At 35.8% G+C, this 20,629-nt stretch overlaps 2 protein-coding genes across 2 annotated transcripts; both read right to left on the reverse strand.

Moving 5' to 3' along the window:
* Positions 1-5,191: 5,191 nt before the first annotated feature.
* Positions 5,192-9,110, reverse strand: LOC130748708 (ent-kaurene oxidase-like). The gene is made up of 8 exons (XM_057601950.1): positions 8,920-9,110; positions 8,632-8,792; positions 7,730-7,891; positions 7,503-7,643; positions 6,722-6,976; positions 6,475-6,636; positions 5,988-6,182; positions 5,192-5,878 (listed from the first exon to the last, which is right to left on the reverse strand). The coding sequence occupies exons 1-8, from the start codon at positions 9,095-9,097 to the stop codon at positions 5,561-5,563; spliced, it is 1,572 nt and encodes a 523-aa protein (XP_057457933.1). The 5' UTR covers positions 9,098-9,110; the 3' UTR covers positions 5,192-5,560.
* Positions 9,111-14,261: 5,151 nt separating this feature from the next.
* On the reverse strand, positions 14,262-19,740 carry LOC130748710 (ent-kaurene oxidase-like). The gene is made up of 8 exons (XM_057601952.1): positions 19,567-19,740; positions 19,278-19,438; positions 16,382-16,543; positions 16,157-16,297; positions 15,589-15,843; positions 15,342-15,503; positions 14,899-15,093; positions 14,262-14,791 (listed from the first exon to the last, which is right to left on the reverse strand). Exons 1-8 carry the CDS (start codon positions 19,685-19,687, stop codon positions 14,477-14,479), a joined length of 1,512 nt encoding a protein of 503 aa, XP_057457935.1. The 5' UTR covers positions 19,688-19,740; the 3' UTR covers positions 14,262-14,476.
* Between the last annotated feature and the right edge of the window lie 889 nt (positions 19,741-20,629).

The raw sequence follows: 20,629 nt of genomic DNA on the forward strand, positions 1-20,629 counted from the left end.
TGTTTAGATAAATCACAGCAAATTTCCAATTAATTTTAACTTGATAGTTTGTCCTCACCCTGATCATCAAATCACATTATTCTCTATTGAGAAATGAGTTTTAGGTAAAAAAAAAACCTTTATAGTTATTTTCCCATTCTTCTAATCAAATCCACCCTTTGATGCTCATTGTTTTCAAGATTTCCTCTCATAACACCTCATCGCCAATTCGTCTGTTTCTATGCAACAACTTTTCTCTAATTTCTCATGAACCAATCTGTCTTTCTTATGTAATGATTCTTTTTATTTTTAGCAAAGTGGACTGTATTCCCCATTCAAAAGGGTTAAAGCCCAAATATGTAACAAGACTCATTACAAATAACCATTAGATGATTGAGCTTTTTCAAACTCATCATAAATAGAATAATGTTACTTTCACGCCTCTCTTTGAAGTGGAAAAATGCGAAATGAGAAGAGAGATAGAAATAAAAGAAAAAGTATGATATGTGATGGATGATAAAATGAAAGAGATAAAAATAAAGACTTAAATGGTCAAATGGCCCATGGAATTGTAAAGGGAATCAGTTCCAATCCCTACAAAAAATTTACATCAAATTGGGTCCCTAAGTTTTTTTTTTAATTCAATTAAGGACAAATGCTGCCAGCCTTCAATTTTATCCTACTAAGCAATTTCACGTGGCTTTTTAATTATAAAACTTTATTTTTTTATTTCCAACTCATATATTAAAGCATAAATAAAAAAAATAAAAAACTTAATAAAATCTGTAATCAAAATAAAAACCTAATCTAATCAATTTAGTCCCAAATCTAACCTAATCTAAAAAAAATTCAACCCATATTTTTTTTAAACACCTCAACCCAGATTAACATTAACAAAAGGTAAAAAGAACATTCACCATGAACATTCATCTTCTTCCAACCCAGAGAAACTAGAGATCTAGCATCTACTCACATACAACAAAAACCCCTACACAAACCAGAACCACCACACAATCAATCACAAGGGAGATCTCCCAGTATCGTTCCGTCTAAAGAAGCTGAAAATGGGGAATTTTTCATCTGGAAAAGAGGATCCCCTTCAACAAAAGCACAAGAAAACCCCTCATCTACTATCGAATCTTCATCACAGCCAAGCTCCAATTCCATTTTTCCTGTGCAGCAACCAACAGTAGAGAGACAGTAATCAATTTCCCTTGTAGCCACGAATCAAGGTTCTCAATTTTTCCCTGCAACACCTGAATCATTCATCTGTTCTTCTTCTTGTTTAGCATTCATCCCCCTTTGCGATTGAACCTAGGAAAAGATGCCAAGAAGCAGAAACAACAGAGGCAAGGGTTTGTTCGTGTCAACCCCTTCGCCACCACCATGAGCCACGACAGCGTCAATCACAACCTAGCAGAGCTTTCCATCTCCTCTCACCGCATTCCCTCCAACGCTGATGCTGAGCAGAATCGGCTCCTCTGAGCACATTTAGGGTAGAGGCTTTGCGTTTTGGAACTTGTTGAGGAGATACTGGATGAGTTTCGGAAGACTAAGAAGGAGGTGGAGGCAGAGATTTAGGAAAATGGGTTGGGTTAAGGAAGGGTGAAGGTTGTGGGTTGTGGTGGTGGGCGGGTAGTTGTTGTTGTCGGTGTTCATGAAGGTTGTAAGGTTGCTATGTTTCTGGGTTTGGGGTAAACGTTGGAGATGCAAGGGAGAGGGAAAAGTTGGGTCGGGTTGAGTTTGCTGGTGGGGTGGGGGTTGGGTTAGGTTTTGTTTTAGATTAGATTAGATTATATTAGGTTAGGTATTATTTATAATGAAATGAGATGGAATTAAAAATAAATGAATAATAATTACTTGTATTAAAAAAAAGATATAAGCCATGTGGAAAATTGGCTGTGAAAAAATTAAGACACATGAGCTGGAAGCACACTTTGTCCTTAATTGAATTAAAAAAAAAATTACAGGGATCCAATTTGATGCGAAATTTTTTAGGGATTGGAACTGATTCCCTTTACAATTACAGGGGCCAATTGACCATTTTAGCCAAAAATAAAATAGGCTTAAATATGGTCGGGGTCTCTGACATTATAAGAGGAATCAATGTAGGTCCCTGGAAATGGTTTCTTTGAAATATAATCCCTCCAAAAAAATTTAATCAAATTGAGTCCAAAGTGTGTTTAGTCATGATGTGGCACAAATTTAGCACATTCAACATTTTCACGTGACTTTCTTATTGAATGCCTCACCTAAATTGTTCATAGTGACATCACACTTAGGGTAAAAAGAATATGCATGCTTACACCAATGAATTGTGGGGATATCCATCAACCATCTATATGCATCTTCATTCATGTTCTTGATCCCATTCATCTTCTTTTAGCTGAGGCTTTCAATAAGAAAGCCACGTAGAAATGCTGAATGACCTAAATTCGTGCCACAACATGATTAAACACACTTTAGACCCAATTTGATTAATTTTTTTTGGAGGGATGCCATTTCAAAGAAAATTTTTCGAGGGACCTACATTGATTCCTCTTATAATGTCAGGGACCTCGACCATATTTAAGCCAAATAAAAATAGGTGGAAATAAAGTGTTTAAAAAATGAAGTGTGTACATATCTTTGTTGTTATAAATAACATCGCAGTTGTTCGTTGACTTGGTTGACATGTAACACACACACAAACTAGTTTTTTTGTCCATTTTTTTAAGTAACCTCCATTAATTAAGAAGAAGACCAAGAAGTGATATCCGCATCAAGAAGCGGCAAAATAACATCCGGAGCCTCCTCCACCCAAACAATATCATCAAAGGTGGAAACATGCTTCGCAAAAAAATCAGCAACAGTACCCAAACGACGAACAAAAGACAAAGTAAAGACATCAAAATAAGAAATAAGAGACCCAACAATCATCCTAGAGAGCAACACAAACTAGTTGAAACTAGTTAAACTAGATGGGGGAATTCTAGATAGCATTCAAGTACACCACCGCAAGTATAATTTGGAATTTTAATTTATTTTATTAAAAAACCAGAAACATTTAGAGGGCTATTTTAGGGGGAAAAAGATTTCATGTGATAAAGTTTATGAAAATTTAACAGAAAGTCAGCATAAGGGTTATTTTACACATTTTAATATGTTTAGATAGATAAATACACATTTTAAAAGGTTATAAACTAAGTCGTGCAAGAGTACTTCAAGGTAGTGATTTGCATTTTCTTCTAAATACTTTTGTATGAGCTTTATTTATATGTACTACAAGGTAAACAAAATACTCTTTGTAATAATTTTTTTTACTCATTATTTATTAGATGAAGGGTTAAATATGCTTTCAGTTCATGACTTATACGCTCGCATCTAAAGTGATCCTTGATTTTCTTTTATAGCTTTTAATCCCAAATTTGTTTAAAATAAGGACTTGTGATGTTATAATGCTTATTTGGAAAATTAATTATCTAATCATCAGTCCATGTGTTAATTTTAGTCAGATATAGGTTGCCAATGAGGACAACCATCAATTCTCTTATCTTTTTTTATTTAAAGGATAAAAAATATTAAAGAGAGTCTCGAAGGAGTAACTAGTATGAAAAGTGCATGGGAGAACCTGCATTAACAAAAATGGTGTGGTGAATGGGTAAGAAATATGTCAAGTAAGGATTATGACATTACAATTCCTTAATTAAAAAAAATTATCGGATTAAAATCTATATATATATATAAATAAATATGTACCATTTTAAATGCGAGTGTATAAGTTAAGGACAAAAAAATATATCTAACCTTTAATTTAAAAATGTTGACATGGAAAAGTTCTCAAATATGATTAGTTGACATTGAAAAAAAAATATTATACTTCCCTTTTTGAGTATCTTCCCTTTTTATTTTGATTTATGTGTAGCTTCCCTTTTTTCTCATGTCTTTTAGGAGGGGAATAATGCAGTTTATGTGCTTTGCCAAATTCTTTCTTGAGCATGATGTGTAGCATTGTTGAATTGTACCCCGCTCCTTATATTATTCAATCTTGTATTCTCTTGGATATTCTTCCGAACATCTTTTAATGAAGTATATCTTTCTGTCTTTAAAAAAAAGTATATCTTTCTGTCAAAAAAATAATAATCTTCAAATAATTAATTTATTCTTCAAAGAACTAGGGCAATGCACAAGATTTGTTTTGGTGGGTGGGATTTCCGATTTCTAGGTTTTTATCCTTGTCGTGGCTGAGTGATAAAAGAAAACCGTGAATGAGTGAATTAGGTTTTTGAATTTTATTTTTGGAAAATGGTGAATAACTTTTTTTTTTTGAAACTGCTCATATTATAAAACTAAACCAAAGGCGTCAAAGGCACCAAGTCACAAATTACATATACCATAACAGCCGATGAAACATCCTCCACCCAAGCACACTAGCCAAAATCAAAAAAGTTACGAGCTAAAATGTCAGCTACACTATTACCACTACGTGTGTAAATAAGTGTGCTTAAAGAATAAAGATGGAGATGATGAAATAAGTATTAGTGATTAACAAATTAGGATTTTGTAATTTTTGCTTTTAATTAGGATTATGAGTTGGGGATTAGTTAAATTATAATTTCTATATTTTTCTAAATTTGAATAAATATTTCATTTATTAATTATACGTGTGTAAATTAAATAACATCAGCTTTGTTTTAACATTGTGAACCACAAGGGGTGACACAAGTTGTGAATGTGCATTTTCTTAAGGGATTTTGCATAGGCTTCTGCCCTGGGTTCGATCCCCTCAGAGGTAAAAAATAATACCGTTGTGGTCAGAGACATCACTACCGTATCCCGATCTAGATTAGTCACGTGTGGCACTTTCCCACGTGGAGACCGGTGGTCAAAAGGAAAAAAAAAACATTGGGGACAATGCCACATAAATGCAATTTTATTCTGTAATAACTAATATCAAACGTGCTTATATTTACATGGATAAAGCCATAAAATATATTTAACCCCTTTTATTCTTCATAGTGTAATGTGATCACCAACTCACTTAATACTTGTTATTTGTAAAAAATATGAGAACAACATGAGTTGGATACAAAAAATAGTAATGTAATGCTAAAGGATCGATAAAGCATGAAAGATTGTGAAATGGAAGGTATCTATTTTTTTATTATCTTCTTACCAGATCATCACATTTTTTAATCTATATAGTTTCATATAGATAAAACATATATGTGTATGCTTCTGGCTTTGCTCAACCAACCTTGTGTTCAGGGAGAAAAAATCACAGGTCTATTCTCCCCCCAACAGAGGAAATAACACACCAAAAAGGGGGAGGGAAAGAACTATGCCTTTCTTTTATTTAACCAACTCAAGATGATGTCAAATCAGCACTCTTAAATCAATTTATGGGTTTCCGAAACATGACTGGATGATTTATTTATATATATATATTTTTTTGAAAGATGATTTATTTATATTGAAAAATAGAGGACCAAATATTAAAGCCTTACTCCATCTTCTGAGGGAATTTTATTTTATAAAGTTGCTCATATTAAAGTACAGAGTGGAAATAGCTACCAAATCAACCGCTAGTCCATCGATCTTCTTACTTATTTTCTTGGCTTGAGTTTGACTTGCAAAGGATGGAACCTGTGGGTGGTAAGGCCCGTTGTACCACACTCTCTTCCTCCTCCCCTTGTCCGAGCTTCCACTCGAATTCCTGAACCAATGTGCCAATTGTTGTGCAAGCTATTGTGATGGCCTGAAGAGACCCCGCACACACCCTCTTCCCTGCTCCGAAGGCCATTGTCTTGTAAAAATCCGCGTTGTCATATTTCTCATCAAGAAATCTCTCAGGTGACCACTGCTGAGGATTTTCCCACTGCTTCTTGTCCATGTTGCATCCATATATATTTATTGCAATCTGCAGTGTTAACATGAATGAATGAGGCATATATATTTCTATCAATAATGGCTGGCAATCATACATATAAAGAGAGAATTTAATATTTATAAGAAACTAAATTCAGCACCTCGCTTCCTTTAGGAATATGATATCCACCCAACTCGGTATCTTCATGAGCATATCTTAGTGGGACAATTGGAACAGGACTATGCTTCCTTAAAGTTTCATGGAACACAGCACCTAAATAAGGTAGCTTAGCTAATTGGCCTTCTATAAATTTTTCATGTTCAAATACATTTTGGAGCTCCTCATACAAACGCTCCTGCCACATAAATACAAAACCGCGGACAATATTTCAATAATGGGGTAAACCACTTAATGCATGTTTGGAAATCATTGATTCAATCATTTATAGGGAGAAGCTAATGTCAATAGCTTCATGGTGCCATAATCGATTTTCAGCTTGTTTGGAAATCCTATCATTTTTCACATTTAGCATAATCGATTCTGAAATAAAGAGGTAAACTACAGAGATTCGATTTTAAATTGTTCAAAGCAATTCGAAAAAAGAAACTTAAAAATTAACAAACCATACACAAAGATCAAAAAACAACCTGGCGATTTTTATCTTTAGCAAGTTCATACATAGCCCATTCTGTTGTAACTAAGGTTGTATCAGCTGTTTCAAGAATGGTCTCCCATATCAACATGTAAAGTTGTTCTTCAGTCAATTCTTTAGCTTGAGACAACAGGTAGTCAAAATAACAATTTTCTTCCTGAGACATCCCAAACAATCAAATTAGAGTTCACAGAATCAAATCTGCTAGATTTTAAATTGTATGTATAAAAGAAAAACCAGACCTTTCCCGAGGCCAATCGCTTTCTCTGCTCATTCATCAAGGCCTTCATGACAGCTTTTCTGCGATCATGCCATTTCTGAATCTTCATCTCTATGCCCTTATTCGGAATCCATTTAAGGTATGGAAAGAAATCTCGCCAATCTACCTCAATAGCACCCTCCATTATATCAAGCACGAGAATCTTGTATATATCATTTTTTGACAATGTACTCCGAAGCTCCTCCACATAAATGGATTCTACATCACTTCCAAGAGCCTAAAAATTCCCCATGAGGTCATTTGTTATGGCGTGCTTGGATGAACAACTTATTTATGCACTTATGACAATAAGCGCTCTTTGCATCAACACTTATTTATACACTAATTTGAGAAACGTATTAAAATAAGCCAAAAATATTGATAAACATAAATTCTTATTCATAAGCTAATTTCAACAACTTATAGGCTGACGGTAGACATAAGCTATTTACTCTCTCTATTATAGAAATATTGTTGTTTTGAGCATTCTTTCAATATTCTAAAATATTTGTTATTTTAGAAAGTCAATGCATTTTTTCCCACCTATACCTTTATTTAATAGTTGCACATGATACTAGTAAAATTAAATAAGGGTACTTTAGTAACATTATACAATCAATATTTGTAATTTTACTCTTTGTTGTCACAACCTTAAACAACAATCTTTGTGAAATGGAGGGAGTACATAAGATGTCACAAACATTTGCATAAGCGCTTATGTTATAAAATAAGTTAAAAAGAAGCTTATCCAAACAGAGACTTACTTGCTTCATTGCTAGTCCAAAAAGTTCAGACGCAAATATTTCCCTAAAATTAACAGCCAAATCAGAGGTGGTCTTGACATGTTCATTAAACTGCCTCGAAAGGTTTTCCATCATCACTTCTCTATGGAGACGATGTCGCTTCTGAACATTGGAAAATACACTTTCATAACCAAACAACAACAAAAAAAAGAGATTTCTATTTAATCAAGTTATTGTAACCAACCAACCTGTGCATTGGCTCCGAGAACGTTTGCAAGGATATGTCTTTTACTCATTTTGTGAAATTCATTGTAGTCACTCGTAGCAACCATACATTTATTGGAAGACAAAATATGTAGCGCACTTGATAGCTTCCTTGACGAAATTGATGAATATCTGGTCACCATTGCCTGAGGCAACCATAAATGTTTATAATCTAATTAACCAGAAAAATAAATAATTTCATGGACATTTTTTTTGATAAACATTTCATGGACAGTTAACCCTATAATATTTGCATATCCTTCTCGTATGCTAATTGAAGCTGAACCAGAACCAGAGGATCAATCCTAAAATCAGATGATTCTTTGAATTGTGATTGTATTCTTCCAAGTACCAACTCTCTTTTCGGTATTTGGTCTTCCTTTGGTCTCTCTTTTCAGCTAAAAGTGGGTTGTGGTCCAACACAATATCAAACAGATCACAAATGGCCACAGAAATCGTAAAATTTAATAAGAGAAGTACTAACATCAACCCAAGAATTCATTTTGCACTTCTTAAAATTCGGGCTAGACATCTCTGGTTCTACCCTTGACAAAGACTATTTATTTGGTTATGTCTCTAGTAACAGCCGGCTCATATATGGATAGTCTCCAATAAATATGGATCTAGGAATTAGGATAAGATTTGATACTATCTTAGAATCTAGGCTAGACTTCACCCCGAAAGCAAGCTTTGGATGAGAATTGGTTTATCCGTTGTAAACATTTATTTGATCATATTTCTAGTCAATGCTAGACATTTTAAAAACACTTCCATCCAGATTTCATATAACAATCAAAATATTCATGTATCTGTTAAGTGAAGGGTTGAAATTTGAAAACAGCAACATTGATAATAGAAAAAATAGGGAAGGGGAAGAGAAACTAACCTCCTTGGCAAGCTGGGCAGAGTTGAGAACAATGAGGGTGGAAGCACCAGTTCTGATTGAATAAATTGGCCCATATTTCTCAGCCATTTGGATGAATGTATTATAAGGTTTCTTCTCCTTCAATTGCAGCAGATTCCCTATCACTGGAAGCCCTGGAACCGCTGCATGCAACAAATTAACCAACCAACCAGTTTAATACTTTTAGCACCAGTTCAATCAAAACATAGAAAAAGATTAATTGAAACTTACTAATAAAACAACATACATCAATGAGTGAAAGATAGCTACCTGGTACTGTGGGAAGGTTGGAACGTTTGGTGGTGAACCAAAACAAGAAGAAGAGAAACACAGCACCCAAAGCAAGGGAAGTGGCATATGGTCGTGTCTGAACAAGTTGAAGGGTGTCCATTGCAATAGCAACACTGCTCTGTACTGCTCTCAGTTGTAAGGGAACAATCAAAATCATGAATATTTATAGACAAAAAGGGGTGTTATTTTTTGAAATTTGGAGGCTGTAATTGCAGATACAATAGCCATAAAAATAAAAAATAAAAGAACTAGCGATACTAGTCAATGCTCGAGCTGTCATGGATTATTTTTCTTTGTGATCTGCTAATCATGGATTAAAAAACACTTATGGATTAAAGAATTAATGAAGACTAGTATTGTACCCGTGTCATGACGGTTATATTGTGAAAGGTGCGAATTTATAAGAACTTTCATAAAAATCTAAATTGAACAAATATGTATGTCATAAAAATTATTTAGAGCTCTTAGCTTCTATTAATTTTGTGATCCCCTCCGAAGGTTTTTTTTTTATAGACGAATGTTAGTTGTTAATTGTTAGTAAATTAATTCCTTCGTCAGGATTCGAACCCTGGCCCTTCACCCTGCAAATCCCTTCATTCCCTTAGCTCACCAAGTGAGTTACCCTCCCCCCCTCCCTGAAGGTGATGATGGTTTGGCGTGGACGGGTGATCTAGCGGGACTCTTCTCATTGAAGGCTATTTGTGGCCTTGTTGAAGCCCAAGTCTTTGAAGTGGGTTCTTGGGTGGTTCCGGAGCGACTTAAACATATATTCTCTCCCAAGGTGCAACTTTTCTTTTGGCAGGTTCATTGATGCAATCAGAAGCGTAATAAGGATTAGCAAGCGCTAACCCCAAGGATAATAATGATTAGCAAGCGATAACCCTAAGGATAAACTCTAGAATCCACCAGAAAAGGAGATAAACTCTGGAATCCACTAGAAAAGAGAAAACTCTCAAGTTTTATTATAATTCATAAACTGATCAATGGTTATGCCTTACAATTGCTTGAGTAAGAAAAGAAAAAAGTCTTAACAAAAAATAAATAAGATCCTAATTGAAAATAAGTAAGTTCTAAACCAAAAATAAATAAGATCCTAAATGAAAATAAATAAGATCCTAACAAAAAATAAATTAAATCCTAATAAAATACTTAAATGATGTTTTGCGGGTCCGAGATTGATTCAGATGAGTTAAATCCGGAAATCCGACCAGGCTCACCCGTCATCGAAGCGCGCAGCCAGCTGCGCTACATCAGTCTCCTACACCCCTGAAGAACTGGACCCTGAGTTCTCATCGTGATAAAGGACCTCATCTTCCTGATACTTATATATGCCGGCCTTGTTGAAGGTATTGAGGATATTCATGTCATCTGGGAGAGCCACCACATAAGCATTTTCATTGATCTTTCGAATCACCTTGAACGGACCATACTTGCGTGGCTTCAACTTGTTGTAAGTACCAACTGGGAACCTCTCCTTCCGTAAGAACACCATCACATCGTCTCCTACATTGAAAACTTTAGCTCTCCTGCCTTTGTCGGCAACAACTTTGTTCTTCATTCTAGTAGCCTCCAATCGGGCATTTACAGCTTCTATAATCACCACTGAGCAGAAATATTTAGTTTTGTTTAACATCCTCATCGAGCTCCTTTTCATTATGCATCATCACTAAGAAACTTGACTTCTTTTCTACTGGACTCTTATCAAAGCGTAAAACAGGAGCCATAGCAATATTGTGTGTTCCCCACGTAAACAATATCACATTATTCCTTCCTTTGTACATAATATCAGTATCATACTGCCAAGGTCGTCCAAGTAAAACATGACATATATCCATACTCAAATCGTCACAAAATACCTCCTCTATATTGTGTTTTCCAATGGAAATAAGTACCTTGCAAGTCTATGAAACTTTCACCTGTGGCCCTTTACGCACTCACCCCAAGGAGTACGGTTTTTCATGAGGCTTTGTGGTCAGCTTCAAGTACTCTACCAACTTCTGGGAACCCAGATTCTCAGTTCTTCCACTGTCCACGATCAAGTTACACACCTTGTTCTTAACAAAACAGTGTGTTCGAAATAGATTCTTCATTTGACCTTCTTCTTTGGATGATAGCAAGATCCTAGTTTACTTTTTCCATAAGTGGGATCCTTGGTTATTGCGCTCTTCTCTTTTTCTTCTGCTGACTCGATGTTATTATGAGGAGAATACTTTGGAAAATATGGGAAATTTCTAGAAGATTTTCCATCAATTCAGCCTTCAAAACAAGGATGGATGCTTTAGCGACGGTCCACACAGTTTGCAAACCCATATTTTCTTGCAGGGAACCCTTCAAGCCACTTATGTATCGAGCCACCTTCTGATTTTCAGATTCTCTTAGTTCGTTACGCTCAGACAGACGTATGAACTCAGTTGTATACTTCGTCACGGTCTTCTTTCCTTGCACACAATTGATTTACATCTTATAAAGAATTTTCTCATAATCTTCTGGTAGAAATCACTCCATCATCAACTGTTTCATTTTACGCCATATTTTGACTGGCCATTTTCTCTGCCTCTGCCTTTGAATAACAAGCTTATCCCACCACACAGCAGAAGTACTCTTCAACTTGATCGCCACCATCTTGACTTCCTTATTCTCAGGGATGCCCATGATGTCGAAAAATTTGTCGACACTAATCTCCTCTCGTGTCCTCTAGTGTGGTAGATCTGGTGTGGAGTTATGAGCAAGAAAGGTGAGTACTGATCAGGAAAGGTGAGTACTGATCTTGCCCCCGGGATATATCTTCTCTGGATAACGTTTGGGAGTCTTTGATGGTGTTATCTGATCCGCTTCTTTGGTCTCTCATCCCCTTTGCGTTGTGCTGGTCCGTTTGGCTAGCCCGTAAAGATGTCAATTTTCAGAATAAAACCTTTGATCCCACCTTTATGTGGGATTTGCATGTGCTTCGGATTGGATGGTGGATTCAAGCATGGTGGAAAGAATGTCCCTTTCGCGATGTCTTAATTCTGTTAGAACTTTGAAGCCATCCGAATTGTTCGGACTTCTCATGTTATTAGACAAGGTAATTGGTGCCCCCTCCTGAGAATGTGTTGGAATTTAATGTCGATGGATCGTCAAAGGGGGATTCTGGTCGAAGTGGGATTGGAGGAGTTCTTCGCAATATCTCGAGCAAAATGATTTGTTTCTTCTCCAAAGCGGTTGGGACGCGGTGGACATTTGAAGCAAAAGTTGAAGCTATATTACATGCTATGTTGTTCTGCCAAGAGCATAATCTGAGGGATGTCGTGGTGGAAAGTGACTCTTTTCTTGTTGTGGGATGGTGAGTAAAAAGAACCACCGACCTGGAAGCTTTTAAATGCCTTGAGTTCTACTGATTTGCTAGCCTCTCAAGTAAATTGCATTGTTGTTCAACATGTTTACTGAGAATCAAATGTTGCGGCTGATTTTCTGGCTAAACAAGGATGTAATAGAGTTTGTACTTTGTGGAGGTATGTCCTGTAGCTGATGTTGGGTGCGCCTCGCCCCCCTACGATTTGAGGTGGTGGTTATGTTTTGTTGCATGGGAATTATGTTGGTAGCTGTGTGCTAGTGCTCCCCCCTTCATGTTCCGCTTTATGATCCTTCTTTTCTGCCTCTTGTTTTTGCTTGTTGTGTTATGTCTTTTTTATGTTTTTTAATGTATTATTTTGGTTGGTTGGCTTTGTGCTAGGCCATGTTGTTAGATGCTTAGTTGGGAAAGCTTGTTCCCAATGATTTTTTATCGGCTTAATTGCACTTTTGGTCCCCCAACTATACCCTTCCTGCGAAAATCGTCCTTAAATTTAAAAAGTAGCAAAAAACGACCCTGAAGTTTACACCCGGTTGCAAAATTGGTTTTCCGTTAGATTCCGTCTAAAAACTAACAGAATATTCTGTTAAAAATGTATTAAAAAATAAATAAAAAATAAAATTGAGAAAATAATTGTATTTTAATTGAAATCCAGAAATACCCAGAATATTACATCAATTCATGAGAGCATTTGAGATTCAAATGATCACAACCTGAAATTTTAATCCAAAAAAAAATTGTTCAGATTAAAATGAAACCAAATCCAGGAAAAACAAATCCTGAAAAACTGAAGAGGTGAGTTTTATCGTTTCTTGTTTGTTATCCCTTTCCACCTCAACCTGCATTTTCTCTCTGCTTCTTCAATCGAAACCAAAATTCACCATCACATCCAAGCAATTGAAGCAGAAGATCAATTGACCCCCTTCAAATCTAGTACTCAAACCATAAACAACCATAAAACCTAGAACTTGAAAATGCAAGTGTGTTGGTGTTCCAAAATTGGTGGGTTTTCTTGGTTCTGGGGTGAACAAAGGGGGATTTTTATGAGTTTTAAAGAGGAAGGAGTCGTGGAGGGAGGAATATCTGAAATGAGAGAGACACAGAATCAACAGAGACCAGATCTGAAGAAGAAAGGTGGTGGCTTGAATCTGCCTCCTTCACCATCACCCGCCACCGTCGCCGAACCATTGACCGAATCAGCAACCTCAACTTCGTCTGCAAAGCTATGGGTATCTTCGTTCACCTTTTTCTTCATCTCTGCCACCTTTCATCGCTTCTGTTGTCGCTTCTGCCACCTACGCTCTTTTGAAGCACCAAATGGAAGTTGCTGCTGCTCCTTTTCGTTTTTTCTCCAATAGAATTTTGAATCGAAATAGAAGAATTGAGGATGATGTGGGAAGAAAATGACAGGGATGAAAATGAAGAAGAAGATGTTTGAAGAAGATGAATAATGAATGAAGGTTGTTGGGTTTCATTTTTTTAATTTTTAATACATTTTTTAACCCAGAATCCGTTAAGTTTTGGATGGTTTTGGACGGCAGACCAGTTTTGCAACCGGGTGTAAACTTCAGGGTCGTTTTTTGCTAATTTTGAAGTTTAAGGACGATTTTCGCAGGAAGGGTATAGTTGGGGGACCAAAAGTGCAATTAAGCCTTTTTTATCTATGAGATTTGCTTTTTTGAAGAAAAAAATTATCAAGCGTAAGTCAAATGTTAATGAAAAACATTCTTATAAATAACATTTATTGTTGTTGAACACGCATACCTTCATCGTCAATGACAACAATAATACTCAACCATTCTTTGTTTACAATTCTTGAAAGCGCCACATAAAATTTTAAATAATAATAATAAATAAATATTTAATTTCAAATAAATAAAAGAAAATAAGTTCAAAATATATTTATTAAATGAATTATAGTAATGATGATATACATTTTATTATATTAATGATATAACATTTCTAAGGAAAAAAACTACAAATAAATAAATTTAGAATTTAGTGGAAATGCACTATCAATGTAAAATAATTTTACACTTACATCCAACTAATGTATGTCACGCAGGAGAGTCACATTCATTTATTATTTTAGAGGAGCAAACATTATATCAAAGCCTTATTCATTGAGGGAATTTTATTTTACTAAGTTGCTCATATCAGAGTACTGAAATAGCTACCAAATCAACAACTAGTCCATCTTCTAACTTATTTTCTTGGCTTGAGTTTGACTTGTAAAGGATGGAGCCTGTGGGTGGTAATGCCCACTGTATCCACAAGCTCCTCCTCCGCCCCTTGTCCGAGCTTCCACTCGAATTCCTGAACCAATGTGCCAATTGCTGTGCAAGCAATCAACATGGCCTGAAGAGACCCCGCACACACCCTCTTCCCTGCTCCGAAGGCCATTGTCTTGTACAAATCCGCGTTGTCATATTTCTCATCAAGAAATCTCTCAGGTGACCACTGCTGAGGATTTTCCCACTGCTTCTTGTCCATGTTGCATCCATATATATTTATTGCAATCTGCAGTTAACATGAATGAATGAGGCATATAAATTTATGTGAATATTGGCTCGCAATCATACATATAAACATAATATTTAATATTTATAAGAAGCTAAATTCTGCACCTCGCTTCCTGCAGGAATATGATATCCACCCAACACGGTATCTTCATGAGCATATCTTAGTGGGACAATTGGAACTGGATTATGCTTCCTTAAAGTTTCATGGAACACAGCACCTAAATAAGGTAGCTTTGCTAATTGTCCTTCTATAATTTTTTCATGTCCACATACATTTCGGAGCTCCTCATACAAACGCTCCTGCCATATGAAAATCATTGATTCAATCATTTATAGGAAGAAGCTAATGTCAGTAGCTTCTTGGTGCCAGAATCGATTCCCAGCATGTTTGGAAATCCTATCATTTTTCACGTTTAGAATAATCGATTCTGAAATAAAGGGGTAAACTATAGATAATTGATTTTAAATTGTTCAAAGCAATTCGAAAAGAAAAACTTATCCAAATATGCTATAAATTAACAAACCATACACAAAGCTCGAAAAACAACCTGGAAATTTTTCTCTTTAGCAAGTTCATACATAGCCCATTCTGTTGTAACTAAGGTTGTATCAGCTGTTTCAAGAATGGTCTCCCATATCAGCATATAAAGTTGTTCTTCAGTCATTTCTTTAGCTTCAGACAACAGGTAGTCAAAATAACAATATTCTTCCTGCGACATCCCAAACAATCAAATTAAAGTTCACAGAATCGAATCTGCTAGATTTGAAATTATATGTATAAAAGAAAAACCAGACCTTTCCCGAGGCCAATCGCTTCCTCTGCTCATTCATCAAGGCCTTCATGACAGCTTTTCTGCGATCATGCAATTTCTGAATCTTCATCTCTATGCCCTTATTCGGAATCCATTTAAGGTATGGAAAGAAATCTCGCCAATCCACCTCAAGAGCACCCTCCATTATATCAGACACGAGAATCTTGTATATGTCATCTCTTGACAATGTACTCCCAAGCTCCTCCACATAAATGGATTCTACATCACTTCCCAGAGCCTAAAGGTTCCCCATGAGGTCATTTGTTAGGGCGTGCTTGGATAAACAACTTATTTAAGCACTTATGGCAATAAAATCTCATCGCATAAACACTTATTTATACACTAATTTGAGAAACATATTAAAATAAGCCAAAAATAGATTATTGATAAACATAAACTTTAATTCATCAGTTAATCTCAACAACTTATTCAAATAAGTTCAAAACAATTTAAAGGTAGACCGTAAGCTATTTATATAAGATGTCACAAACACTTGCATAAATGCTAATACTATAAGATACGTTTAAAAAAGTTCTTCCAAACAGACTTACTTGTTTCATTGATAGGCCAAAAAGTTCAGATGCAAATATTTCCCTAAAATTAACAGCCAAATCAGAGGTGGTCTTCACATGTTCATTAAACTTCCTCAAAAGGTTTTCCATCATCACTTCTCTGTGGAGACGATGTCGCTTCTGAACATTGAAAAATACACTTTCAGAACCAAACAACAACAAAAAAAGAGATTTCTATTTAATAAGTTATTGTAACCAACCAACCTGTGCATTGGCTCCCAGAACGTTTACAAGAATATGTCTTTTAATCTTTTTGTGAAATTCATTGTAGTCACTCATAGCAACCAAACATTTATTGGAAGTCAGAATCTGTAGCGCACTTGATAGCTTCCTTGAAGAAATTGATGAATATCTGGTCACCATTGCCTGAGGCAACCATAAATATTTATAATCTAATTAACCAGAAACATAAATATTTTTATGGACAATTAACACTATAATATTTGCATATCCTCCTTGTATTAATTAAACTGGAAAATAGAGAAACACCCTAAAAAGATCTAAATTAATCTGCTAATTAGGAGGAGTAGGACTCATATGGCATACTAATTGAAGCTGAACCAGTGGATCAATCCAAAAATCAGATGATTCTTTGAATTATGATTTTATTCTTCCAATTACCAACTCTCTTTTCGGTACTTGGTCTTCCTTTGGTCTCTTTTTCAGCTAAAAGTGGGTTGTGGTCCAATCCAAAACAATATCTAGCAGAACCACAAATGGCCACATAAATCGTAAAATTCAATAGGCTTAAATGCATTTGTTGCCCCTGATGTATCGCCAATGTGCAAAAGACAACCCGACTCTTTTTTTGTCGACGTTTGTACCCTCAATGTTTTGAGAAAGTATAGCGAATGCCCCTCCGTCAGATTGACGTTAAAAAAGTAACGGAGGGGCTGACGTGGATTTTTTTTTATTTATTTTTCTTTTATTTCCTCAGATGCCACGTCATTAAATGAAAATAAAAACCTTGAAAATTTGTTGGAGAGGTTCAAACCCAGGACCTCATAGTGGCAAAACACACACATTACCAATTGAGCTACATGGACAATTGATATATTTGACAACAGAATTTTATTTATTTCATATATCTTCTTCATCTTCTTCCTCATCATTCATCTTCTTCCCTTACCAATCCTTAACCCCAACGGCCCAACCCAGATTGAACCTCCTTCCTCCGCAGCCCCACCAGCCACCGTCGTCGCCACTATCACGGCACGGCGACACCATGGTGGCGAACACCCTTCACGCCCCAGCGATTTCCCTAACATCAAACAACAACAACACCACCACTTCTCCCCAATTTTCCAGAACACCCAATTTTCCCAACAACAACACCCAAGAACATCATCCACACCATCATCATCATCCAGAACCCAGAACACGAATTTGAACTGCGAAATTGAAGGGGGAAGAACAAAAATTGATGGATTTGTGGTTTTCCTTCATATCTGCATGTTTATCCCTTTCTTCCCCCTTCAAATTTGGGTTTCTTAGTGTTGGATTTGTGGGTTGTGGGTTTTGGGGTTATGGTGGGTCGTGGGTGGCTGGGTTTGATGGTCGTGGGTGGCTGGGTTTGATGGTGGGTTGTGGTGGTCATGGGTGGCTGGGTTTGATGGTCGTGGGTAGCTGGGTTTGATGGTGGGTCGTGGGTAGCTGGGATTTATGATCGTGGCGGTGGTGTTGGGTGAGAGGGGGATTTGGTGGTGGTGGTGGTGGGTTTCAATGGTGATGATGAGAAGATGGTTTGGTCCATGAATTATTATTTTCTTTAGTTTGTTTGGTCCGTGAAATAAATAAAATTCGGTTGTTAAATTAAACAATTCTCCATGTAGCTCAACTGGTAATATGTGTGTTTTGCCACTATGAGGTCTTGGGCTCGAACCTCTCCAACCAATTTTCAAGGTTTTTATTTTCATTTAATGACGTGGCATCTGAAGAAATAAAAGAAAAATAAAAAAAGAAAATCCACGTCAGCCCCTCCGTTAGTTTTTTAACGTCAATCTGACGGAGGGGCATTCGTTATACTTTCTCAAAACATTGAGGGTACAAACGTCGACAAAAAAAGAGTCGGGTTGTCATTTGCACATTGGCGATACATCAGGGGCAACAAATGCATTTAAGCCAACCTCCTTAGGCTAAAAAGCATTTTTGGCCCCTGATGTTTTAAGTTTGTGTAAATTATGCCCCTACTCTATTTTTGTCGACGTTTCTACCCCTCATGTTTTCAAACAGTGCACCGTCTACCCCTCTGTCAGTCAGGTTTTCTCAGGAGAGGTTCCTCAGTGGATTGGAGAGATGAAGATGAGTATATGAAGTTGATGATGATCAAGGAAATGATATAAATTAAATTTGTTTCATGTATATATCAATTATGTATGTAACTGAACTGATATAATGCATGTTTTGCTACTTACGGGTCTTGAGTTTGAATCTCCCTTGCCTATTTTTTCAAATTTCACTTGTAATTATCACGTGGCAGGTCCAAAAAATATATAAAAAAAAGTCACATCAGCTCATTTCGTTAGTTTTTTAACGTCTGACTAACAGAGGGGTAGACAGTGCACTGTTCGAAAACATGAGGGGTAGAAACATCGACAAAAATAGAATAAGGGCAGAATTTTCACAAGCTTGAAACATCAGGGGCCAAAAGTGTGATTTAGCCAAAACCTTACTAGGGAAAACCCACTTGGGAAAACCTAGTGAAGGAAAAAGAGAACCCTTACCTAAAGTCAAAGATAATTTCCAAGGAAATTACAAGATAACAATTTAATTTGGCAACAACTTGAATCCAGGAGGTTTTGGGGGTCAAATAAACACTTATCTCAAAAACTTAAGTTATTGGGTAAGGATCACATCAATGGTTTTATATTATATTCTAACAGACTTCACCCCAAAAGCTAGCTTTTGGTGAGAATTGATTTATTATTTATAAAAATTTATTTGATCATATCTCTATTCAATGCGAGACATTTTAAAATCACTTCCATCGAGATTTGATATAAACATCAATATATTCATGCATCTGTTAAGTAAAGGGTTGAAAATTTGAAAACAACAGCAGTGATAATAGAAAAAATAGGGAAGGAGAAGAGCAAGTAACCTCCTTGGCAACTTGAGCAGAGTTGAGAACGATGAGGGTGAAAGCACCAGTTCTGATTGAATAAATTGGCCCATATTTCTCAGCCATCTGAGTGAATGTCTTGTAAGGTTTCTTCTCCTTCAATTGCAGCAGATTCCCTATCACTGGAAGCCCTGGAACCGCTGCATGCAACAAATTAACCAACCAACCAGTTTAATACTTTTACCACCAGTTCAATCAAAACATAGAAAATTGATTAATTGAAACTTACTAATAAAACAACATACATCAATGAGTGAAAGATAGCTACCTGGTACTGTGGGAAGTTTGGAACGTTTGGTGGTGAACCAAAACAAGAAGAAGAGAAACACAGCACCCAAAGCAAGGGAAGTGGCATAGGGTCGTGTCTGAACAAGTTCAAGGGTGTCCATTGTAATAGCAACACAGCTCTGTAGTCTGTACTGCACTCAGTTGTAAGGGAACAATCAAAATCATGAATATTTATTTATAGACACAAAAAGCTAAGGGTCGTGTCAAATTTTGAAATTTGGAGGCTGTATATTATAATTGCAGATACAATTGATATAAAAAGAAAAAAAAAAGAACTAGCGACGTAAAAAATTCACATAGTTTAAGAAATGTAGTTAAACTAGATAAACTGCATTAAATATGTCTTGAATTAAAATAAACTTTCAAAATTACTCTTTGTTATTAGTGTTGGAAAGTGAGAAAAAGAGAGAATAATTAATGAGACACATTTTACAAGTTAGAATGAATAAGGGCATCATTGGAAAAAAATAATTAATATAGCTCAAACTTTCATTTGGTTCTTATAAAAATGACCAAGATTTTTCTTCTCTTTCATACTTATAAATAGGACCGGAAGTAGTACTAGTCAATGCTCGTGCTAATCATGGATTTTGTTTTTCTTGGTGATTTTTCTAATCATGGATTAAAACATTACTTATGAATTAAAGAATTAGTCAAGAATCAAGATACAATAGCCATAAAAATAAAAAATAAAAGAATATGCTCGAGCTTGGGCTTTTGCCCTCAACTTCATAAAAAAAGAAGTCAATGCTCGAGCTGTCATGGATTATTTTTCGTGGTGATTTGCTAATCATGGGTTAAAATATACTTACTTATGAATTAAAGAATTAATGAAGACTAGTATTCTAACCGTGCCATTACGGTTGATATTATGAAAGGTGTGAATTTATAAAATTTATGATAAAAATCTAAATTGAACAAATATGTATGTCATAAAAATTAGCAAGCGTCAAATCTCAATGAAAAACATTCTTATAAATTATATTTGTTGTTGTTGAACACGCATTTTCTTCATCATCATTGACAATAATACTTAACAATTT

Source organism: Lotus japonicus, chromosome 3, assembly GCF_012489685.1.
Source record: "Lotus japonicus ecotype B-129 chromosome 3, LjGifu_v1.2".
NCBI lineage: Eukaryota > Viridiplantae > Streptophyta > Magnoliopsida > Fabales > Fabaceae > Lotus > Lotus japonicus.

What these genes read in the sequence shown, in the direction of transcription:
- LOC130748710 (XM_057601952.1), bottom strand. Translation starts at nt 19,687, where the DNA reads ATGGACACCCTTGAACTTGTTCAGACACGACCCTATGCCACTTCCCTT. An exon ending in CTGCTCAAGTTGCCAAGGAG is followed by an intron (nt 16,544 to 19,277) that starts GTTACTTGCTCT and finishes TGGTTGCCTCAG; the next exon opens with GCAATGGTGACCAGATATTC. An exon ending in ATATTCCTGCAGGAAGCGAG is followed by an intron (nt 14,792 to 14,898) that starts GTGCAGAATTTA and finishes TGTTAACTGCAG; the next exon opens with ATTGCAATAAATATATATGG.
- LOC130748708 (XM_057601950.1), bottom strand. Translation starts at nt 9,097, where the DNA reads ATGATTTTGATTGTTCCCTTACAACTGAGAGCAGTACAGAGCAGTGTT. An exon ending in CTGCCCAGCTTGCCAAGGAG is followed by an intron (nt 7,892 to 8,631) that starts GTTAGTTTCTCT and finishes TGGTTGCCTCAG; the next exon opens with GCAATGGTGACCAGATATTC. An exon ending in TTCTCGGAGCCAATGCACAG is followed by an intron (nt 7,644 to 7,729) that starts GTTGGTTGGTTA and finishes TCCAATGTTCAG; the next exon opens with AAGCGACATCGTCTCCATAG.